The sequence below is a fragment of the Stylophora pistillata genome, chromosome 2 (genome assembly GCF_964205215.1).
Source record: "Stylophora pistillata chromosome 2, jaStyPist1.2, whole genome shotgun sequence".
NCBI lineage: Eukaryota > Metazoa > Cnidaria > Anthozoa > Scleractinia > Pocilloporidae > Stylophora > Stylophora pistillata.
In genome coordinates, this window is record NC_142520.1 from 25,631,280 (window position 1) to 25,652,055 (window position 20,776).

General features: G+C 38.0%; 1 protein-coding gene across 7 annotated transcripts in view; it reads right to left on the reverse strand.

Annotated features, from left to right (window-relative positions):
• Nucleotides 1–20,282, reverse strand: part of LOC111337872 (uncharacterized) — a 36,231-nt gene extending 15,949 nt beyond the window's left edge. For 4 of the 7 annotated variants that reach the window (XM_088749878.1, XM_088749875.1, XM_088749876.1 and 1 more), the window contains exons 1-20: nucleotides 19,467–20,280; nucleotides 15,778–15,885; nucleotides 13,290–13,400; nucleotides 12,262–12,372; nucleotides 11,590–11,703; nucleotides 10,839–10,958; nucleotides 10,105–10,215; nucleotides 9,524–9,634; nucleotides 8,820–8,930; nucleotides 8,472–8,582; nucleotides 5,791–5,901; nucleotides 5,279–5,389; nucleotides 4,995–5,105; nucleotides 4,413–4,529; nucleotides 3,917–4,027; nucleotides 3,410–3,526; nucleotides 2,857–2,973; nucleotides 2,109–2,219; nucleotides 1,710–1,901; nucleotides 735–848 (exon numbers count right to left, since the gene is read on the reverse strand). In XM_088749878.1, the coding sequence (XP_088606004.1) occupies nucleotides 735–848; nucleotides 1,710–1,901; nucleotides 2,109–2,219; nucleotides 2,857–2,973; nucleotides 3,410–3,526; nucleotides 3,917–4,027; nucleotides 4,413–4,529; nucleotides 4,995–5,105; nucleotides 5,279–5,389; nucleotides 5,791–5,901; nucleotides 8,472–8,582; nucleotides 8,820–8,930; nucleotides 9,524–9,634; nucleotides 10,105–10,215; nucleotides 10,839–10,958; nucleotides 11,590–11,703; nucleotides 12,262–12,372; nucleotides 13,290–13,400; nucleotides 15,778–15,885; nucleotides 19,467–20,151 (2,905 nt within the window). In that variant the 5' untranslated portion in view covers nucleotides 20,152–20,280. Of the gene's footprint in view, nucleotides 1–734; nucleotides 849–1,709; nucleotides 1,902–2,108; nucleotides 2,220–2,856; nucleotides 2,974–3,409; nucleotides 3,527–3,916; nucleotides 4,028–4,412; nucleotides 4,530–4,994; nucleotides 5,106–5,278; nucleotides 5,390–5,790; nucleotides 5,902–8,471; nucleotides 8,583–8,819; nucleotides 8,931–9,523; nucleotides 9,635–10,104; nucleotides 10,216–10,838; nucleotides 10,959–11,589; nucleotides 11,704–12,261; nucleotides 12,373–13,289; nucleotides 13,401–15,777; nucleotides 15,886–19,466 lie in introns of all 7 variants that reach the window. The other 3 variants (XM_088749880.1, XM_088749879.1, XM_088749877.1) reach the window with 3 other exon arrangements.
• Nucleotides 20,283–20,776: the final 494 nt, after the last annotated feature.

Below are 20,776 nucleotides of genomic sequence, written 5' to 3' on the forward strand. Positions count from 1 at the left end.
TCTACAGGAAATTATAAATCGGAAAAAAAAAATGATTAGAATTCCGTCTCTCAGGACTGAGACATAGACAACATGTTTCGAAGTTTGTTACCAAGTCACAAGCGATGTACAGAAGGAGTAACGGGGGAGTAACCTATTTACTCTGGTATTTCTTTCTATCTCCCTCCCCGATTGTGAACACCCTTCCCGATTATAGCTCTCGACTGCGAATCTAGAATATCTTCGGGCTACGTACTTTTTGTCAGCCATAACAACTTCGCAGCTTACTAATAAGGCAAAAAAAAAAAAAAAGAACGCCTGCGTATATCACAAACCCTGGTATAGTAACCTCTGCCATAGTAACCTCTGTCTTGAATAAGCACAGTTTTTGAAATACTGAATGGATGTGATGTTCTCTGTTGTAGTGACGACGGAGGTCTAATGATAAATTTTATCATTATGACCTTGAAACCTGGCCGCAAATTATGTGCAACCTAGTAATCTGACTGAGAAAATTCAGCGAGGCAACCTCGTATCCCCAGTATCTCTAGGCAATTCTGAGGCATCTGCTCGGCTTACTCGGAGTATTATGTTATCTTTGGGGGTCAATACGCCCTCTTGATAGAAAAGCTGTTTTTCACAGGCCTTCTTAATTCCTTTGGATAAGCTGTGTAAGATCGAAGACTATGCAAGCTACAGTTTACCACTGGTTTCTCCTAAACGCGTTTACACTAGTTCATGTCGTTATTGGTCACCTGTACAGTTCGGTCCACTATATCCTGGTGTGCATGCGCACTTAAAACCTCCAAAGTCTGTCCTGGAACATGTTCCACCGTTCATGCAGGGGTTTGGGTGACACAAGTCTTGCTCTTTGCAATACAAAGTTAACGTCGTGTTAGTCAAAATAACTTATGTTATTCTTAACTATTATTTGGCTATTGTGCCATCATTTGGTCCATTAGTTTAATTTAATCTTTAATCCAGACAGAAAACATTAAGAAGAAAAGAGAACATAAGTCTTCTAATACAAAAGCTAACAGAAAAGTAAGTTGAAATTCAAATAATGAGAAATAAGTAAAATCACATCGATTGTCTATTTACTGATTAGTTAACTACTTAGATGAAATGTGTTTAACTTGTGTTATTGGAGGTTTTTTTTCCAAACCCTCAGTAATGCTCTTGAAATAAGTTTGATTAGAATCATCTAGCATTTTTTAAGTTACCTATATCATTAAGGTGTACGAAGTTTGGCAAAAAATGTTGATTGCTGTAAGATTAGTAGCCAAGAAATGTCTCAGTAACATAGTGGGGGTGTTGGCGAAAGATCTTTTTGTTTAAGATAGGAAGCAATGCAGGTTTGTATCTACTATCATATTTTGGACAGAGTGGCAAGTCAGTAGTAGTATATCTGTGGTTCGTTCTCAGTCAAATTGTTTGTAAAAGCTCCTAAGTGTTCGTTAAACCTTTGCAACCAGGATTGACTCTCATTCGCCACGCTGTTCTCTTTACATTCTCTTTCGCATGGACAAGGAGAATTTTTTTGGAAAATCAGAAGCTTTTTAAATTGGTAATCATTTTCTTTATTTAACGATGATCCTGTAGGGAGGAATTAGAAGTCATACGCTCTAAGATTGAAAAGTTAAAGCTGATTGTTCTTGCACGCAGCAAAATCAATACGCTTTATCAATCATGATTTGCTGTAAATTCTAGCGTTTCCATGTAGAACTTACCGTGACAATTCTTTCCTGTATAGCCTAGTTTACACGCACACAGGTAATCTTCATCATTGACCTCAATGCACCGTCCATCATGCATACACGGACTGGGATTACAAAGATTCTTCACGCACTGATAGCTGTCCACTCCTGTTTGGTGACATTTGTTGCCAAATTGGCAAGGGTTGGGTTTGCAGAGATCGCGTTCTGAAAATGGGTGATTCAGTGTTACTTACTAGGATCAAATCATGTCTTCAAAACCTTGCAGTCATGACTTTTGTTCTGCATAATTTTTTGTTCTTTCTTAAACACTTTTTCTCAGGTATACCTCTAAGAAAACAGCGCCAGTGATAATTGTTAGCTCTATTGGACCAATCAGAACTGAGATAGAAGGATAGTGAGAAATCGATATACCTTGGCAGTGCCTTCCTTTGTATCCTCTTGAACAGTTGCAAACGAAACCTTCATCCGTGTGAAGACAGGCACCAGAGTTTAAACATGGATTAGGGCGACAGGGATCCAGATCTACATAAAGCAACGAATGCAAATCTTACTTCACCGTATCATCGAAGAACTTCTACAGACTAAATATCATTATTAATAGAAACACATCCCAATCGCAGCTCCAAGTTTCTTTCCTACATTTGACTGTTTAGGTAGCTGTCAGCCATCTTATTCAGAGCCGAAGATATCTTCATAAGGAGTTAATCAAGATGTTATGAAAATGAGGCGGACATACTTATAACGCTTAAAGCAAAGACGTAATGCGTCTGAGCGTATGGGTTTGCTAACTTGAACTGGAATATCACATTCAAAACCTTTGGACGATATATGAACTGCTTAAAATTGACTGACCGTTACCGAAACGGTCAACAGTAGGAATACATTTCTGGAACAGATTCATTATATACGTTCCTACCTTCAAATACTAAAATAAAGGGAACAACAACAACAACAAAAAAGCAATTAAACAACATCGTATACAATATTGATATTGTTCTTGATTTTTGAATATTGCGACCGTAAAGAGTTTCTAAAGCTGACGTGTCTCAGCTTTAATCCTTCGTCAGATAAGTGGAAATGATGTTTGTGGGCTTTCAATCAGGAGTGATCGTGCAGTTACATAGGTTGACGAGGCTCGTCCTTCTGAGGCGGTACCTACCTTGGCAGTGTGTGCCACGATATCCCGAGGTGCAATTGCATAAAAAACCTAGCTCGTCGTTTATCTCCATACACATGCCATCATGGAGGCAAGGATTAGGGTGACATCTGTCTTTTTCTGTGGGGAAAGAATGTTTAATTTCATGCACATATCAAAGCTAGAAAATACATGATCGATGATAGGACCATACACGATCCTAGTCTCAGTCAGCCATCAAACGCCTCTCCTGATATTTATATTGTATAGTGTATTTATACCGTATTCTAACTCCTTCATAATTTTAAATTTTTCATAATCTCCTGACTTCAATATATCATTACTTCTCAAATACCCAGCGCCTTAAATTGAAAGTTCAAGTACGGGATATATCTATTACGCCTGGCTCCCTAGAAGCAATACATCACACATCCAATTCAAAATGAATCTATCTATAATTCTTGTCAAACTTTTTTGCTGAAGGAAATAATTCTCCACTGAAACAAGCCATAATTGCAATGAATATCTAAAACTGATGATAGTGTACCCAAGCTTTTGCTTGTAAAGGCGCACTTACCTTGGCATTGCATGCCTTTATACCCAGAGATACACTGACAAGCAAATCCAGGACCTCCTACAACTTCTCGGCAAAAGCCGCCATGCCCGCATGGATTTGGATGACACTTATCGATATCTAGAGGTAAAGAAATAGTCCATTTAAGAAATACAGCATTTTGAAACTAGTTGTCCTGTGAGAAAAATATTCAAAAGTAATGTGAAAAAGCCGAAAATAATGTGGGACTTCCCTACGCGATTGGTTTAGAAAACATAGGCAAACCAACCTCTTTACGCATCAAAAAAAAAAAAAAAAAAAAAAAAAACTTACGCCTTTAGTGAATGATGACTTTTATTACTTAACTTCTTTCCAGTCTAAACTGCGGTTTTTTCTTATTGGTTCCTTGTTATTTTCACCTTTATTTTATCCAACCACTGTAATGGGTTGGATTTTAACTCACCAAAGGTGGTTTAAAACATACGTAACTAGACATGCTTTTAAACTAGAGCCGAGTGGCATTTTTCCAACCTTGGCAAGTTGGTCCTTTGAATCCCAGAGTACAATTGCAGGCAAAGCCTCCGCCGATTTCTGTACAAAACCCGCCATGACCACACGGATTAGGTCTGCAAGGATCTTTGTCTAAGGTTTCATGAAAAAAAAAGTTTAAATTTCAATTGGATATAGCATTTAAATACAAAAGAGCTTTGATTGAGGTAATATTCACATTGCTTAGTAGAAAAAAAAGGGAAATCTGGCTTATCGTCGAACAAATTGAGTCACAAACAAAACGTCTGTCTGAACCTTGAGATTAGGACTCAGATAAATGAGTTGAGTAAATTTAAAAGATTAGCCAATTATTTTATCCTTGACCTTTTTCAAATCATCTATTAAATATATTTTTATTCAAATCTCTTGGGATCTGGGAATACTCGGTAAAACTCTTTTTCCAATGGGAGAAGAACGGTTCATTCATTCTCTTATGCACTGTTGCGATCTAAAACTGGTAAATTGAAGATAAGCCGACCTTGACAAGTGGTTCCTCTAAATCCCAAGGGACATTCGCAATCGAAACCTCCACCAAAGTAATGTGCCATGCATCTTCCTCCGTTCTGACAAGGATTTGGCTGACATTCATCTTCCTCTGAGAATAGAAACAAGGCAGATGAGATATTTGATCTCTGAATGCCCCGGGAGCACTTATCAAGAGCTGGTTCTCGGATGGCACGTTGGGGAGGTAGCGTGATATTGTGAGACATTTGAGTTTTGCCACAGGGGTCGGTCAGTGTCTGATACGTTCCTTTTTTTGGACTTAATTTCCTTTTTCCATTTTCAAAATCGCTAGTGATTTATGGTCTAACCCTTTATTGGTAATATAGTGCAGTTAAATTAGAAATCACACCTGGTGGCATACTTAGCGTAGCTCAGAAAAATTTTTTTTAATATTCTATAGAAAAATCTTCTGAAACGTAGTTTTCGCGTTGAATGGCTCCTTATTGCTTTATTAGTGTGCTTAGAACTCATATATTTCTTTGGGAGCTGGAGAACGGGGATAACAATGAGGCCAAAAGTAACTTGTTTGTCTTAATCATGTACCATTGCAACCGACCTGTGCATGTTTCTCCTCTGTATCCTGTCGCACATCTACAGACGAACCCTTCAGATGTTGACAGACATCTTCCTCCGTTGTGGCATGGGTTTGGATGACATGGTTCTCTTTCTGTTTTGAAAGGAAAGAAAACTGTTACAAAAGAGGGTAAATCTTATATAGCCAGATGACCGACTCTTACGAAACTTTGCTGCTCAAAGAGATTCTTGCTGCTCACAGATTCTTTGAAGATGTTTTTTAACTGGCTTCAAATGGAAAGCGTAATTTGCGTTCCGAGTACCAACCGTTGCAAAATGTCCCTCTGTGGCTGGCAGGACAGGAACAAACAAAGCCTCCTTCCTCCGCCTTACAGGTCCCACCATGTTGACAAGGATTGGACAAACAGCTGTCAACAGCTGAAAAAGAAAATAAGAAAATTTATCAGCCTTAGATTACATCACGTTGTTTGGGAAAACATCATCTCAAGTTGTAAAATGCAAACCTAGTACCCTGTCTTAGTTACTACTTTACTTGTTTGTTAGTGGGTTGTTTTACTCAGTAAAGATTTCAAGCAACGTAATTTGTAATGATTACACAACTGGGTGATTTTTTAACATTATACAAAGCAAGTAATAAGTGCATCTATTTTCTGAAGATTTCTTGGCATCACACAAAAAGAAAAGACATCTTTAGCCTTGTTGTTGTTTATAGCTCATGAGATGGAGATTATTTCGTTAGTATCACTTCAAAAATGTAAATTCTTTACTATTATCATCGGTGAATGTTTTGGTAGAAACTGGTGCAAAACTGAGCTTACTTTTACACTGGTCGCCTGTGTATCCTCTTCTACAAGAGCACGTGTAGTGATCTCCCTGTTTTGTACACGCTCCTCCATTGTGGCAGGGGTTGGGTTCGCACGGGTTCTTTTCTAAAAGATAGAAGGCGTTTCTCATTAAAATCCGTCTCGATAGTAATTTGTGCAGTACATACACATATGCATACATTTGTATCAACAAGTTGTGCAGTGAAGTTCCATCTAGTTTTTGAACAAGAAGACCTGGTATCAAAATGACTGTAGGTAAAGGTAAAGCCTGCTTACGAGGCAAGTGGCCTATCGATGCTTAACTTCGGTTTCCGTGGCATGAAGCGACTAGGAGTATTTTTACTCCCCCCTGGATAGAATGCTAGTCCACGGCAGGGCTACCTGCAGCATTAAATTCGCCGGAAGAGAGGCACTGTGAGAGTAAAGTGTCTTGCCTTAGAACACGGGAACCCGGCTAGGTTTGAACCCGGACCACTCGATCCGGAGTCGAGCGCATTAACCATGAGGCCACCGCGCCTCCAATGACTGTAAAGGACAAAATTTGGTAAAGTTGATGACGTCACATGAATCGTTCTTTTCGATGATTGCCGAAGAATACTTTGTAGCGTTAAAGGGACATTCTAATCCCTCAAGCTCTCGTTGACAAGTGTCAGTGACAATATTTGATTCACAGTGTACTTGCCACGGAAAAACTGTCAATACGAGTTTGATGAAAGACGATGCGCTTTTGTCAAAATTTACACTCGCTCTGAAACATCCCAGTTAACAACGTTCTTGTCTATCAGTGACAGAGGCGAAGTTTTGAATTTGGAGCATCTCTCCATAATGTCCTTATACTCCTATATGATCTGAGAAAATAAGTTGACTATAGCCATGTTTACCAGCCGGACGACGCCCTCGCATCTGCACTTTAGGGAAAAACGCGTTTGTAACTCAATTCAACTTTCTCCGTTCTGCAATTTTATCTTGAAGAAGGGACTTCCAGTAAAGTGTAAAAGTCTTAAATGGCAGCAACCAAAGCCATTCGATGCTGATATCGCTTAATTAGTTTGTTATTCGAAGTTTTATATCCAAGGCTTAGGCCAGTGGCATTTATGGCAAGGTTCATCGGCGCAAATATTTTATCGTACCTTGCTCCTTTCTTAGGGATACCAATGAGACATACTAACACATTCTTCATGTATCCTCATTTTCATCGAGCCACAAACGGCTCGATGGAGATCCTTCACTTTTTTACTTCCGTTTTTGGTTTAGAGCATGACGCAAAAATTGTCTTTTCACCCATATGGATCTCGAGACAAGGATAAATCTGACCCATGACGTCCACCAGCAGAAGACATAAAATTTTTATATGAAAAAATTCCTTGAAGAAAAGATGTAGAAGTTTTAGGTTCATGCTTGAAGTTGTTTTTTTGTGGTAAGTGAACACGAACTGTGAAACAACGATTACAATGATTTCTGAGATTCACCATGGAAATTTCTTTGAAGATGAACAATGGAAGGACAACCAGCTTTTTCTGGGTTCAGGTGGTACCCGCAGTTGCGAGCAAACGATTACCTGCTACCAACAAATGCGACATAAAACTTTTCTATGAAAATTAGTTTTTCATCGACAAAGTTATTTGTTAGTCGGTTCGGGTACACTTGGCAAATCAAACCTCTAGCCTTAAATAAAGTATAAAAAATGGATCCTTTTAACTTAAAAGCTGTGTATATTTTTTAGGCTATTGTATTAGTGTGTAGAGATTTGCTTCAGGACAAATTAGAAAAATAGTTCTTATTCTAAAAAATACTTTTGTAATTTTAGGTAATAATTGTTTAGTCTTTAGTTTATTATATGACTCAAATCTTCCAAACTAAATAATAGATCATTAAAAAAGGTTAGAAAACGGAATTTTTAAGCAGTGCAGTTGCTACATATCACATAAAACAGTTTTAAAACCTGCAATATTAGGGTTTCGATAAATGCCTAATTCTTCAGTTGACCTGCCAAACAATATTTTCTTAATATGTGAAAAGTAACTTATGTTTGACGTAAAAATGTGGCAAATACTCGTGGGCAAAATGGGAACAACATGATGCCCATTATCGTATCATAATCAAGCCATTGAATCACGTTAGGGCACAGGGACGCACAAAATATGCAACCGTATAACATTGCAGATGAGGAAAAAAAAATACATTGATGGTGGAGCAACAAAACAACCGCACTGAAAGATTAAAACTTTGATTTTTTCCCCATTTTTCAGTTTTTGCATTTTAAGTTAGGCTTAAAGATGTATATTTCGAAGCCAAATTAATTCAAAAGTATTGTGGGGAGATAAATCCCTTTTCCAGTGGTTCAAGGAATAAGACAAGCTGAAATTTTTCCCACTGCTCGCGTTTTCCTTGTCCCTACTGAGCGTGGAAAGTACTACGCAACTGGCAAAATATCCGCCCGTATTATATGTTAAACCAGCGAATAAGGTGCATTTAATTGACATAAGTAAGCGATAATGAAGATTTTCAAAAATCCAATATTTTAGGAGAGAGGGTTTTCTGATTGTCGCATTGCTAGAATGGGTTATTAGTTAGGTTCGTCTTGCTTGGCCTCAAGTTCTACGGAGATCTGATAAGAAAGCTTTGTATGACTGGAATTATTTAATTCATGAAGCAGATAAAGTGGAAAATCTCACCATCGCAGTTTTCTCCTTTATAACCAGGAAGACAGATACATTTATGACCTCCTTCGTATCCTAAACACTGCCCACCGTTCTTGCAGGGGTTTGGTATACACATGTTCATTTCTGAAGGTGGTGAAGAAAAGTTATTGTAAATGTACAGAGTTGACTGATAAAATGATGCGAGATTCGGCTTACTTAAAACATAAGGATGCCATGCCAAATTATTGCTAGATATTAAGACCAGCTATCAGCTTTGTTTTTGTGGTGCACTCTTTGAAAAAGATCGGGCCTTGCTGACAGATGATCTCAGGAAAAAAAAACTAGGCAATCACTTTTTACCCTAATTCTTAACTAGCTTACCTTCGCACCGTAATCCCTGAAACTGCGCTTGGCAGTGACACTTGAAACCATTTTCTGTTTCAACACAATCTCCGCCATGTTGGCAAGGATTAGGCCGACAGTGATCTACTTCTAGGAATTTAAAATTACAAAGAAGCCGTGAGGCGCAAATTCTATCGAGTAATCCAATATGAAGTATATAACGCAACTAAGGCAAGTGACACACAACGTCCCGACCCTATCCCAATTTGCGACTTCTAAGAATATTTTCACTCCCCCTGGGATTGGACGCTAATCCACCTTAGACAACCCTTACCATTTTTCTGAGTTTCCTAAACAACTCACGGGTACTCACGAATACTCAAGTGGATAAGTCAAGATCATCTTAGCCAAAAAAGAGATGATGATATCAGGTAATAAAGAATAACAACTATTAGTGTTTATTATATCTGGTTCGAAGGCGAGGAGGGTTATGCGTTTCCCTACTCTGAAAATAAAGTTAAACCGCTAGGCAAGTGTACAATCTTTTTCTTGCTTACAAGAGAAGGGATATTTCATGAAAAACGTCGCTGGATATATCCAAGTATTGACTGATCGAGCCACGTGCGTTATCTTGCACAAGGTTTGATATACTATTGCCTCTCACTACACATAATATAACATGTTTATTCCGAAGAATAGAACGAGAGCTTGTAATGGCTACAGTCTCATTTCACTCTACTCACCATCGCAGTAGGAGCCTTTGTATCCGGATGGACAAATGCATCGAAAGCCACTGTCATGCTCAATACACTTGGCGCCATTCTTACAAATGTCTGGTTGACAGCTATGCCGTACTAAGGTATATATATATATATATATATGAACATAAGTAACATGTGTGTTGTAAATAATTAAAGTTCCAAAAATGTTACTCTGCCCAATATCAATATATTTGATTAGAAATACTTAGCAAAGGGCTTCCAAATGTTTCCTATTATGTTCAAAGATTTCCCTGCTCTTTAAGGATACGTTTGCCGTTTAAATCATTCATTTTCTCTGATGCATGTAGGTATACTCAATACTAGCTTTTAAAGTAGAGAGTTACTGTTTTGGATAAATTTCTCTTGTTAGCAGCTCTGATGACATAAAAAAATACAACCAGACCTATAATAGCTCAAGCTTAGATTAATGAAAGTTATAATTAACCTTGGTGAAACTCTTTATATCAAAGCAAACGTTGTGTTTTTAGCATTAAGACGTCCAAACGAGTATTTTCTGGAGATCCATCGATGATGATATACTACGCGTGCTTCATAGGTATTACCTGAACACGTTTTTCCATCATAACCCGCACGACATAGACATCGAAAACCACTCTCTGTTTCAAAACAAGTTCCACCGTTTTCACAAGTGCCCGGCTGACATGGACTTCGTTCTGTTAATGGGAAACATAAATGCACACTTTAAATGAAAGTCCACAATTTCTAACTGGATATCGATTGTTACTAGTTCCTTAATTAGTGAAAAAAAAAAAAAAAAAAAAAAAAGATTAGCCCAGGACAAACAACATTTTCTTCTGTCCATCGATAGGGAGTGGAAGACGCAGTTGCCTTGTGGCTAGCAAACTGATTGGGTCATTAAGTTGTGTTCTTGGGCAAGCACTAAACTCTTATGCTGCCTCTATCTGTTCAGGAATAAAAATAAATATCCTCAAGCTTTACAGAAAACTTATCTTTCATAGGTCGCTGTATGCGATGGGCTAGGATCCCAATAGGATAAGTCACCTTATCTAGATGTTGATGAAACCTCATAAGCACTGACAGAAATAGGCCAGAAGTCAAGACTTATAATATTACATATTTTATAGCATAGCTTACAGGTAACCCAACTACTGAGGCTAATAAATTACGCACATGAAGCTATGATATGATTAAATCAACTCGACCGCCAGGACGAGAGAGATGCACGCAACCAAGAACTCAGTTTTACGTGAATTTATCGATTCTTGATGAAGATCCTTGATCAGCATTCGAGAGAGTAATGACGTTTTAACTTTACCTGCGCAGTTGACTCCTTTGTATCCAGTTGGACAACGACACTCATATCCCTCCCCACCCATGGAGTCAATGCAAGTGCCTCCGTTTTCGCATGGGTTTTGTAAACACTTGTTCTGAGTCACTGGAAAGTAATGATGTAAGATATATGTGTCAACAACAAGGTAACGGGAAGAAAGCATCTAAAGTGAAGCTCTGATAAGACCCCATCTTAAATGAACTGCCTGCCAATAAGCCTCTTCGTTCCTGTACTCACCAAAAAAAAAAAAACTTAAGGTAGAAATTCTCACAGAGATGAATCTTGATATGGCGTCAAAGGTACGAAGTAAAAAACAAGGGGGCTCCTAAGTTCCTAAGTTCCTAAAGTGCTCTTGTGGTGTGATGGTAACTTCTTGCCTTTATGGAAAGGTCATGGATTCTCAAATGATGTTGGAAACTTTTATGATACGATTACCGGGGCTGCAAATTGTAATTGTGCTTGTATTGAATTAAAAGCAAAAATAGGTTTTTAAAGACAACTAAACTGTTTTTTACCCTCCTAAACCTTTAGCAGTTTTCTCAATTGGCGTTTTTATGACACATTTGCTTATTCAAAAACTTCTGTGTCAGCTTATTGGGTCTCGTTAAGGAAAAATGTTTTTAGTAACTTATAATTTAGAGTCTATACTTCCTGGGAAGACTTGACAGAGTAATAGCGGCTTCAAAGGGTGAATATTGACTGATCATGGAGAGGAAAATGAAAGATTGATATATACCTGCGCATGTCACTCCTGAAAAGCCCGATCTACATACACACTCAAAATTTCCTGATGTCTCGATGCAGTGTCCATCGTTGTGACAGGGATTTTCAGAACAACTGGACCGTTTCTCTACAAAAGTTTGTAAATATCTGTCAGCAATTTCTTCAGAAGAACTATATTGTTTCCAAAGATCGTTTCATCCAGGAATAGTTATTTATGAACTAAAGTAAATCTATCCGGTTATAGAACTGTACAACGGTATACGAATCAGCAACGGGATGCCAAGAAAAAAATATCGAAAAACACTGGTTTATTTTATTCTGCTACACATTGGAGGACTGATAGCAACTTTCAAACTTGGCTTTTTTTCTCTACTTGACATCATAGTCAATGCGTAATTCGAAGAACGAGCAATTATTCAGATCATAGAGTAAAATAAAACGGCAGTATCTAAACAGATCAGACTCTCTTTTCAGGAATAAATATTCTCTCCACCGAAGTTAATGAAAAAGCATCCGATATCTTTAATTAACAAGATACTTGAATGATAAGTTGTCGAGGAATGAATAAGCAAGTACAACGAAGAAAAATCTAAACATGATGGATGTTCTCAAAGAAATGCGGTTTGATAGTTTACTTTAAAATTTAGAGAACGCCTGTTGAATTATAATTCAAAGACAGTTTTACCTTCGCAGCTTTTCCCATGAAATCCATGTGGACAGGTACATTCATAATCAAACTGTAGCGCTGTGCAAGACCCTCCGTTCATGCAAGGATTAGGAATGCATTTGTTGGGCTCTATGAAAAAAAAAAACAAAAAACAAAAAAAGTACATAGTGTTTGGATGATTTGCAAAGTTTGCTTCTCTAGTTAAATATTTTATCTTAATGTAGATCTTGTAGATATTTTCATATGGGTCGGTAAGACACCTGGTTTAGCTAGTGGTGCAGATGGGTGTTGTGCTCGTATGGTGAACGTCTTATCAGTTTATTCAACTGTTACTTCTAGCGTAATTTTCAGCTCAGTTACCGGACCGTGTCTTAAAAATATATTTTTACCCTGTTTTCCGAGATTTCAATCGCTAAAAGGGAGATTTGGACAACCTTGAAATGTTTACAATGGACAAAATATGTTAATATGTTACTTCCACAAACTTGAACCAACTGGAGTGGTTCCCAAGATATCAGCCTGGTCGATCGGTCTTTTACAAAAAGGAAATTCAACAAGATTTCTGTTAGTGATCTACGTGTATTTTCTTAGTTCAAAGAAGCAGAAACAACGAATGCTTATCTATTTTTCTATTTTCATAAGTTGAACAGTTTGGCGTTAGATAACGTGCGTGATCAAGCGATCCATTTGAGAACCTCCACCTGCAATTACTTACAAAAACTAGGTGACTGGAAAAACCTAATCGAGACGCCCAGTCCACTAAACAATAAAAAATAAACAATAGCTGGTATTCTTGCTTTGTCTGTGCTTTCGTCGCTGATTAGTAAATGCTACATTATGAACCAGGACGATTCAAATTGTTTTGACACGAAAATATGCTTGATGCAAAAGAGGCCATGGCATTTTCACGGTTTGAAGGCAAACGTTTCCGTTGAAGAGAAAAATCTAGCTCATTGTACATAACTGAAAATTGAAATTTTATTGAAATTCGAGTCTTATTGAAAAAACAAAATTCTTGAGAAATACTGGCCTCAAGTCTTGCTTACCTTCACATCTTTCCCCTTTCCAGCCAAGGGAACAGGAACAGTCGAAGCTTGAGCCAGAAACTGCACACTGTCCGTCATTTTGACAAGGATTAGGCAAACATGGATTTCGCTCTGGATCGTCATGAGAAGAAAACGCCAAAGAAAATTGAGCAGACACTAACACTACGTCCGTAAGCAGAAAAATGCCTACGAGAAACATCGAGTTTCCTACATATGTTCTCGGACAACAGAAAACCTAATAGAAATCTTTGAAGCATGTAATTTCCTTAAGGATGGTAAAATTTGTCGATACGGAGATCTAAACACTTGCCATGCCACATGTTTGTTCACTGAACTCCTTTCATTACATCAGGAGCTAAGAACGACCCTTCTGTTTCAATAAGACGGGTGAGTGAACGCTTTGTTGATCGAAAGTCGTCGCGTGGGCGGACATACAGGCAGGTGGTGATATTCAGAACGTGTCCTGGGTGCTGAACGTTCGTGATCTCTGGTAATCAGATTGGATCAATCTGATTTGCCTCGTAATCCCGAAAGCACTGCCCACCTTGACTTTCAGATCGTACCTCTTGGAACCTCATCGCTATTTTCAAGCGTGAAATTGTCCTCCCCTCCTTAGTATTACTCTTGCACTTTCTGGTTTACTATTGAAAATGGTACTGCTGATAACCAAAAGCTTTTCGAAATTGACTCTCCTTGGAAGAAATTAAAATTGCGTCCTTCAAAAAGCAACTCAATAAGAAATGTATTTTCCTATGATGTGCAAGTCTCACAAAGTTCCATATAGCTGATAAAACGCTTCATGTTTGCACTTTGAACGCTTAAGAAAATACAACCGTTGAACCATCAAAGTGCCAATTACTGTGATAGGTGTGAAATGATGACTTCAGTTAAGCCATCAACAGAAGTCGAAAAATAAAAGTCTAAAAATTAATGAGAAAAAAAGAGATAAAAACAGCAAGAATTATTAATTTTGAAAATCTTTCCATGATATTCCTTAAAAAGCCGCGTCTATATATGCTACAGTTGCTACTGTTTTAGTAAATGTATGTACGACCTATTCATTGTGTTTACTGATGCTCATAACCCCATGTAATTTTCTTACAATTTTCAGTTTAGATTAGATTAAAGGTAATTATCCAATTTTTGTTTTATTGAAAAATATTAGCTGTTGCTATGGAACAACAAAACTTAAAAGTTTTTTTTCAACGGGTAATGATCTCTCACTGTGTACATTTATATTTTTCTTAATTTTAAACATTTGGTTCTACGACAGTTTATGGATTATTAATTACGCGTATTTCTGCTGTAGAGGATAGTAAATGTTAAACATAGCAATTAGCAGGATTTTCAATTTCACTTTCTTATTATGAACTGCAATCAATCTGATGAGGATTTGTTATCGCTCAACCACACAAAGGTAGAGTTAACAACTCAATTATTTTACTGGCGAAATCATTCGGCGGTACAGCAGGAAAAAGCAGTCAAGCATCTATACTGCGAAGCCAGGCCAGTTTTTATACTAATCAAAGCGGCTTAGACTATCCTATATCAGTAATTCCCTCATTAAGGGTTACTTTCAAAAAGGGAGCGTCAAGTTTCTCTTTCACTTTTAAAACAAATCTTAGATCCTGCGAAATGAGAGTTGTCACTTTTCCGTCTAAAGCCTCTTACCAAGTAATTAGACCAATTTGTGACCGAGGGTCACCTCGATCTTAAGGAAATATCGGGAGGTTAGAGAACTTAAAATGCGTTTGAATTTCGTTAATTTAATCTCCTTGAAGATACATAATTAATGAGTTAGTTCTATTAATCCCTATTTCTTATTTAAATCTGGAATAATAACATGGCAAAGTACAGTAGCAAAAACTCTGTTGGAAAAAAAACAGTGATGCAATGATCGGTCAAAAGGTTTTGATATATCTGATATCAGAATTCAACGAGCCTGAGATCAACACTTACTCGGCTATTTGAAAAACTGTCCTTACATGTCCTTAACATGAAGTAAAATAGACGACGAACAAGGAAGACCGACACCTTTAAGCCCTTAAACCCTCATCTAGTTTCTCCTTAAAACATCACCCCAGAATCACACATTTATCTCACGAGAATACAGGAAATTTTCACCTCCATAAATAGCTCTTGAATGTTAAAAAAAGTCACCAACTTCTTAAGATTTGTAAAGAGAACAGTATGGAAAATATGCATACTGATGTTAAGGTGTAAAGCGTTAAGTCGAAGTCTTAAGGTTTCGTTCCCTAAGAACATTCATTAGTTAATAACATCAGTTGCTAGCTTTTATTTTGCATTAACAAATGGTAGCTCTCAGATTAGTAAATAGACCAGCCTTTCTTCCTAAATAGAAGATATAGAAGTTTTTCCAAAAGGAGAGATGGCCGAGGCAAACCGTGCCATATCAGTTAACTGAGTTAGGTAGAAGACGCCTTGGACTAAAAGGAAGAGGAGCATGCTCCTTGCTCTTTTCGCTCACCTTTACATCTTTTCCCAGTGAAACCTTTTCTGCAGATACATTCAAATGTTTCGCCAACATTAACACATGATCCACCATTGTGACAGGGTTTCGTCAAACAAACACCTCCTAAAAAAATTTCCAGAGAATTATTCGCTTTCATTAGAACTATATAAACTATATTAGAAAATAAAGATATTTGCCTTTTGCATATGAGGCGTTCATATAACTTTTACGGAAGTTACCTTTTTGCTCCGAAACAACAAATTGGCAGCGATATCAGAACACCAGGTCATATGAGACTTTTACAAAAAGCGGCTGCAGAAGGCGTAATACGCGGGCATAATCGTAAAGATTACGAAAGACGGTTGCCTGGCTCCGCTAGCCCCTATGGTTATTTCAGGCAGCCAGTACTCTAACTTATACTTTTTAATATTCTCTTTGTTGTAACTTTTTCTGAGCAAGAGTGGGTTCAAATAAAGATTGTTGTTGTTGTTGTTGTTGTTGATGGTATGTATTGAGCGTGGGACAAAGATAAAAGAAACACTTCGCAATGGGCCTTGCCTACCATAGTCTTTGTGGCTCAATGGTAGAGCATCGGAACGCGGAATCCGAAGGTCTGAGGTTGGATTCCTCATGGGGACTCTTTGTCCCACGACGAAAAAATATCTTTCTATCCCAAGCGGTCATAAGTAGCGAAACCCAAGCACAAGAGCCTGCACTCTGGCCAAAGAGACAGCGGCGAATGATTTTTTCGGGCGTAGGTAGACAGTTGAAACTGCATTTGAATCGCTTTTATTGAAACCCCAAGGCTTTCCTAGTTAGCAGAGCTGCTCTCCATGTTTGCAGTCATGCTTCACTACAAGGAGAGGCCTTCATTTGAAACAAACGACAGAAGTTTTCTTGGAAAACTGACAAAATGTTCCATTTTAGCCCTACCAATAGTTATAAAATGTTTTTACTTTTGCGTAAAAGTGGTCATCCGATTTGCACTCCTGATTGCACACATTTGAATGCATGGCATATTTCCAGTGGATGGAAATACGCGAGTTTCGGCTTTTTCGCATACGAACAATCATCTTCCTAACACTTTAATTCTACACTGGGGCAGGTATTCGAGAGAGTGAAAGGGTCGCCTTTGCTACTGTGCTTATCAATAGCATGCAAATTCTGAGGCTTGATAGAATTATCAATGAGATGCAGTGACAGAACATGATCTCATTAAAAATATCGTCAAGTATCATCATTGCTCTCTATTTTATTTCATGGATCCAAAGTAGTCGATCCAACACGCAATATCTTAATGGACGTTTGTTCCAATCGACGGACTATTAGTTACAGAACACTTGAGAAGATAAGGAAACTTTTAAGTCAACCGACCGTATTTCGTGTTATTCGCACGATTTGCTCGTGATTCCATTCGCTAAGCTTTGCATATTAGGTTGACACGAACTGCGCTCGCATAGTCTGCTTGCAACTAACTGTATTCTGCCTGCCTAAAAGAAATGCATTGAGTATCCCGTTGTTAATGTAAAAATTTTGCTATGGAGGTTGAATTATATTTATAGCCACTGATATTCTTCACCAGAACTATCAGACGAGTTTTCTTGATCTTCTTCTGATATGATAAAACTTTCATGGAAAATCAGCCAAAGATATCAGCAGAGGGCATACAAGATAAACTGGTGGCGTAAAGTCGGGTCTGATATAAAATATAAGTGAGAATTTTGGTAGATAACTGGACGAAGCTTTTACTGGGTGATTTCCTCTCAACTCCGAATAAATTCCCATGACTGATAATGGCAAGCTACCTTCCTTCGAGAATTCGTACACGACAAAAGTAATGAGGAAAATGAAACTATTTTCTGAATGTGCAGTTTATCTGTCCCTGTGTCTATTTTTACTCCCCGCAGTTACAAATTTAAACCACCCCGATATTCCAGAGGGATGGGTGGGTAATCAGGTTGGCGCAATATGATTTACCACTGCAATTTTCGGCATTGATTGCAGTCGAACAATGGTGACTTTGTTTCTTCAGTATCAACTTCAGAAAATCGCTCTGTTTGTCTCAACAGAAACCTACCCAGTAGAGTTTTTTTCATGGTAGTTAATTTTGACAAATGCGACCTTTGGACCATTAGAGAGATTCTCATGTAGCCCTTATACTTTTCTAAAACAAAGCCGTAGACCCAAAGGTAATCTATCATTTTCGCCATTCTTTCCTTTATCCAAGAACTGTGCGTACAACGGAGAACTGGGGTTGTGTGGAAATCTTTCCCTAACTTTTTATTTCACATTGTTTGATTTAGGTGACTTGGAAAGTAAAGTTCTTGTTTGTTTTTATAGCAAGGTCCACTGTCAACGAACTGTGCGTAGCAAGTGCATAAAGAAAAACAGAAGCGCGTAGTCACCCGTAGAAGATTCTTGGATCAAGATTGCTGGTGCTGTTATGGTAACATGTCATGTTTTCAACAAGACATCAAATTTTGGGTGTTCTGGATGACGTAACGTACCTCTCAGACCAAAATATCTTCAGAATTAGCATATCGTTTTCGTGATGACAATTTAATTTCTTCTGAAACACGAACTTCCCTTTAAATGAAATTGAAACGAGTCGTGGACACGAATACTGAACGAAGATCAAGGGTAACTATGATGTCAAATAAATCATATACACCCAAGAAAGAAATGAAAGCAGGAAAGAATATGGAAATTATAGAGAAAATCGCTTTCCTGTCTGGTCTACCATAACAAACAGCCTGATAATGGAAGAGAAGTCAATAGCTTGAACCAATTTCCTTGATTAGTTGTTGGTATAGTAATTAACAGTCACTGCTTAAATTAAAACCCAAACAAATACTTGTTTTGAAGGATAGTGTTTTTGTTTGTTCTCAAATTGTAGACTGAGATATCGAACACTTTTCTTATCAAAAACGTTGCAACAACCCAAGATGCATTTTTAAAACAAGAAGACAAAACAAACTCAACTGTAAAAAATAGGCTTTTTGAATACAGTGAATCTGTGAAATAAATTTGATCTTTTCTAAGTTCTTATTAGACTATTGAAAAGGGTGAGAACTTATTATTTCTTCCAATGTTTGCCATTCCGTCATTTCAATCCCCCTCTATAAAACTTATAATGAAAAGCTCATAAGCTATGATGTTTTTGTCTGTTTTTTCGTCTGGCACTGGTGAAACGTCGCCAATGTCGTGTTTGAAAGCGAGTTTGTAGTCAAATCCAAATTTCGGTGGGTCGTGAGGATTTCTTGAGAAGCTAAATCAACATCTTCAGGATCAAATACTTTGGCTCACGTTTCGTTCAAAATGAATCATCGAAATGAAGATTATGAAGCCAAATCGACCAGAAATTGGCACCATCTTTAAGTGGTAATATGTTAATTAATGATAGAATCATTGGTCGGGCTTGTCTTGGTATTCATTTGAGGAATAGTAGATTGTGTGGCTGGATTAGTGAGCAAAAAGTTCCAAACTTAATCTTTGGAATAGCGGGAGGCATTCTGCGGTGTAACGTTCATAAGTAGGAAAATTTTTTTGATTTTTTTTTTCTAAATACCTGAGGCTTTTGGAAAATAGCCTCACTTAGAAGAGGTCAGATATCGAGTCATCGCCCATTTGTTATAGAGAGGAAAGGTAATCAAGTCTAAATATAAATGGGGTGACAATAATAAAACGTAAAAGATATGACCTACCGAGCTCGTCCAAGTCAGCTTCACTTTCATCTGACAAGTCAGAAAGACCCTGAACCCCGGCAGAGTTCAGCTGTAGCAAGGCGGGTAAAGTCAGTCCGTTCCCGATTAACGCCTGTTGTTCGATGGAGGGTTTAAGGGGAATAGAATCATATTTCAATCTATTGGGATTTTTGTAAACGTGCACGTCGGTGGCCATGCCTCCTGCACTGGTTGGAAATTGCAATCTATTTCGATAAATATTCAGAGCAGGCAACAGTCTGGCAAGTTGAATTCCGTATGGAAGTCTAAGAGCAGATGGGCTTTGGATCAATCCATTAGTTGGAACTAGCCCTCTGTATTGCGAGAGCTGCTGCAAAGTAGGGGTTTGCTGAAAACCCAAAGAAGCAAGCCTTGTTCCATATGGCACAGAGAGCGGGTTGATACCTAGAGCCGCTCGGTCGAGTCCCGCAAGCGCAGCTAATGAAATACCTCGATTTTTCCGCGTCTTGAGGACACTTTTACTAGAACTGGTTGCGTTCCCACTGAACTTGTTATTATGATGTGCAGATCCATTTTTAGAAAAGTTTGGAGTTTTCGTTGCGTTCAAAAACTGGCCTTGTTTTGGTTTGACATCTCGTGTGCTCCCTCGTTGAACAATAATTATGAAAACAACCACAAGCAAGAGACGGACCAGGTCTTGAAACATTGTCGCCGATCATAGCCGAATCCACATTTTATCCCTTAGTTTAACCCATAATTGTACGTCGGAAAACCTTGAAATCCCCCAAAAAAACAGACGATCGCATTAGTCACTCCGACGAGATTGCGTCTCCGGTAATAATAAATGAAAAACTGGTTCTCGGTTACATCATCTGGGTACAAATGCCTCTTGAATGACGTAAAAGATTGGCTTTCTCGACATCTTGATCTTTTTCAATTGAAAAACCGTACTTTTCAAATGCGTTTCTTTATTGGTATATTAAAAAGAGAAGAGAAGGACATAGTATTTTCCCGTTTACCATTTTTATGTCTTGGACAAACTTTCACACCGTATAACCTGCTTCAACCTGCCGTTTTTCGGTCAAGCCATTTCAGTCTCGTGAGTGTGCCCTTGTCAAATTACTAGTTCACGGGGGTTCTTCGATTACAGCAATGTTACCCAATTCTTACTTAAGTTACAATTCACCGCGAGAAATTTCCAAAAGAAATTTATTTTCGACTTAGTCGAGTTTGTGGCCTAATTTTCGCGGAAAACAAACTCCTGGGGTCTAAAAATACATATTTGTCCCCTAATTTAAATCGCTTCAATTGGTTTTTACCCAAGAGGCATG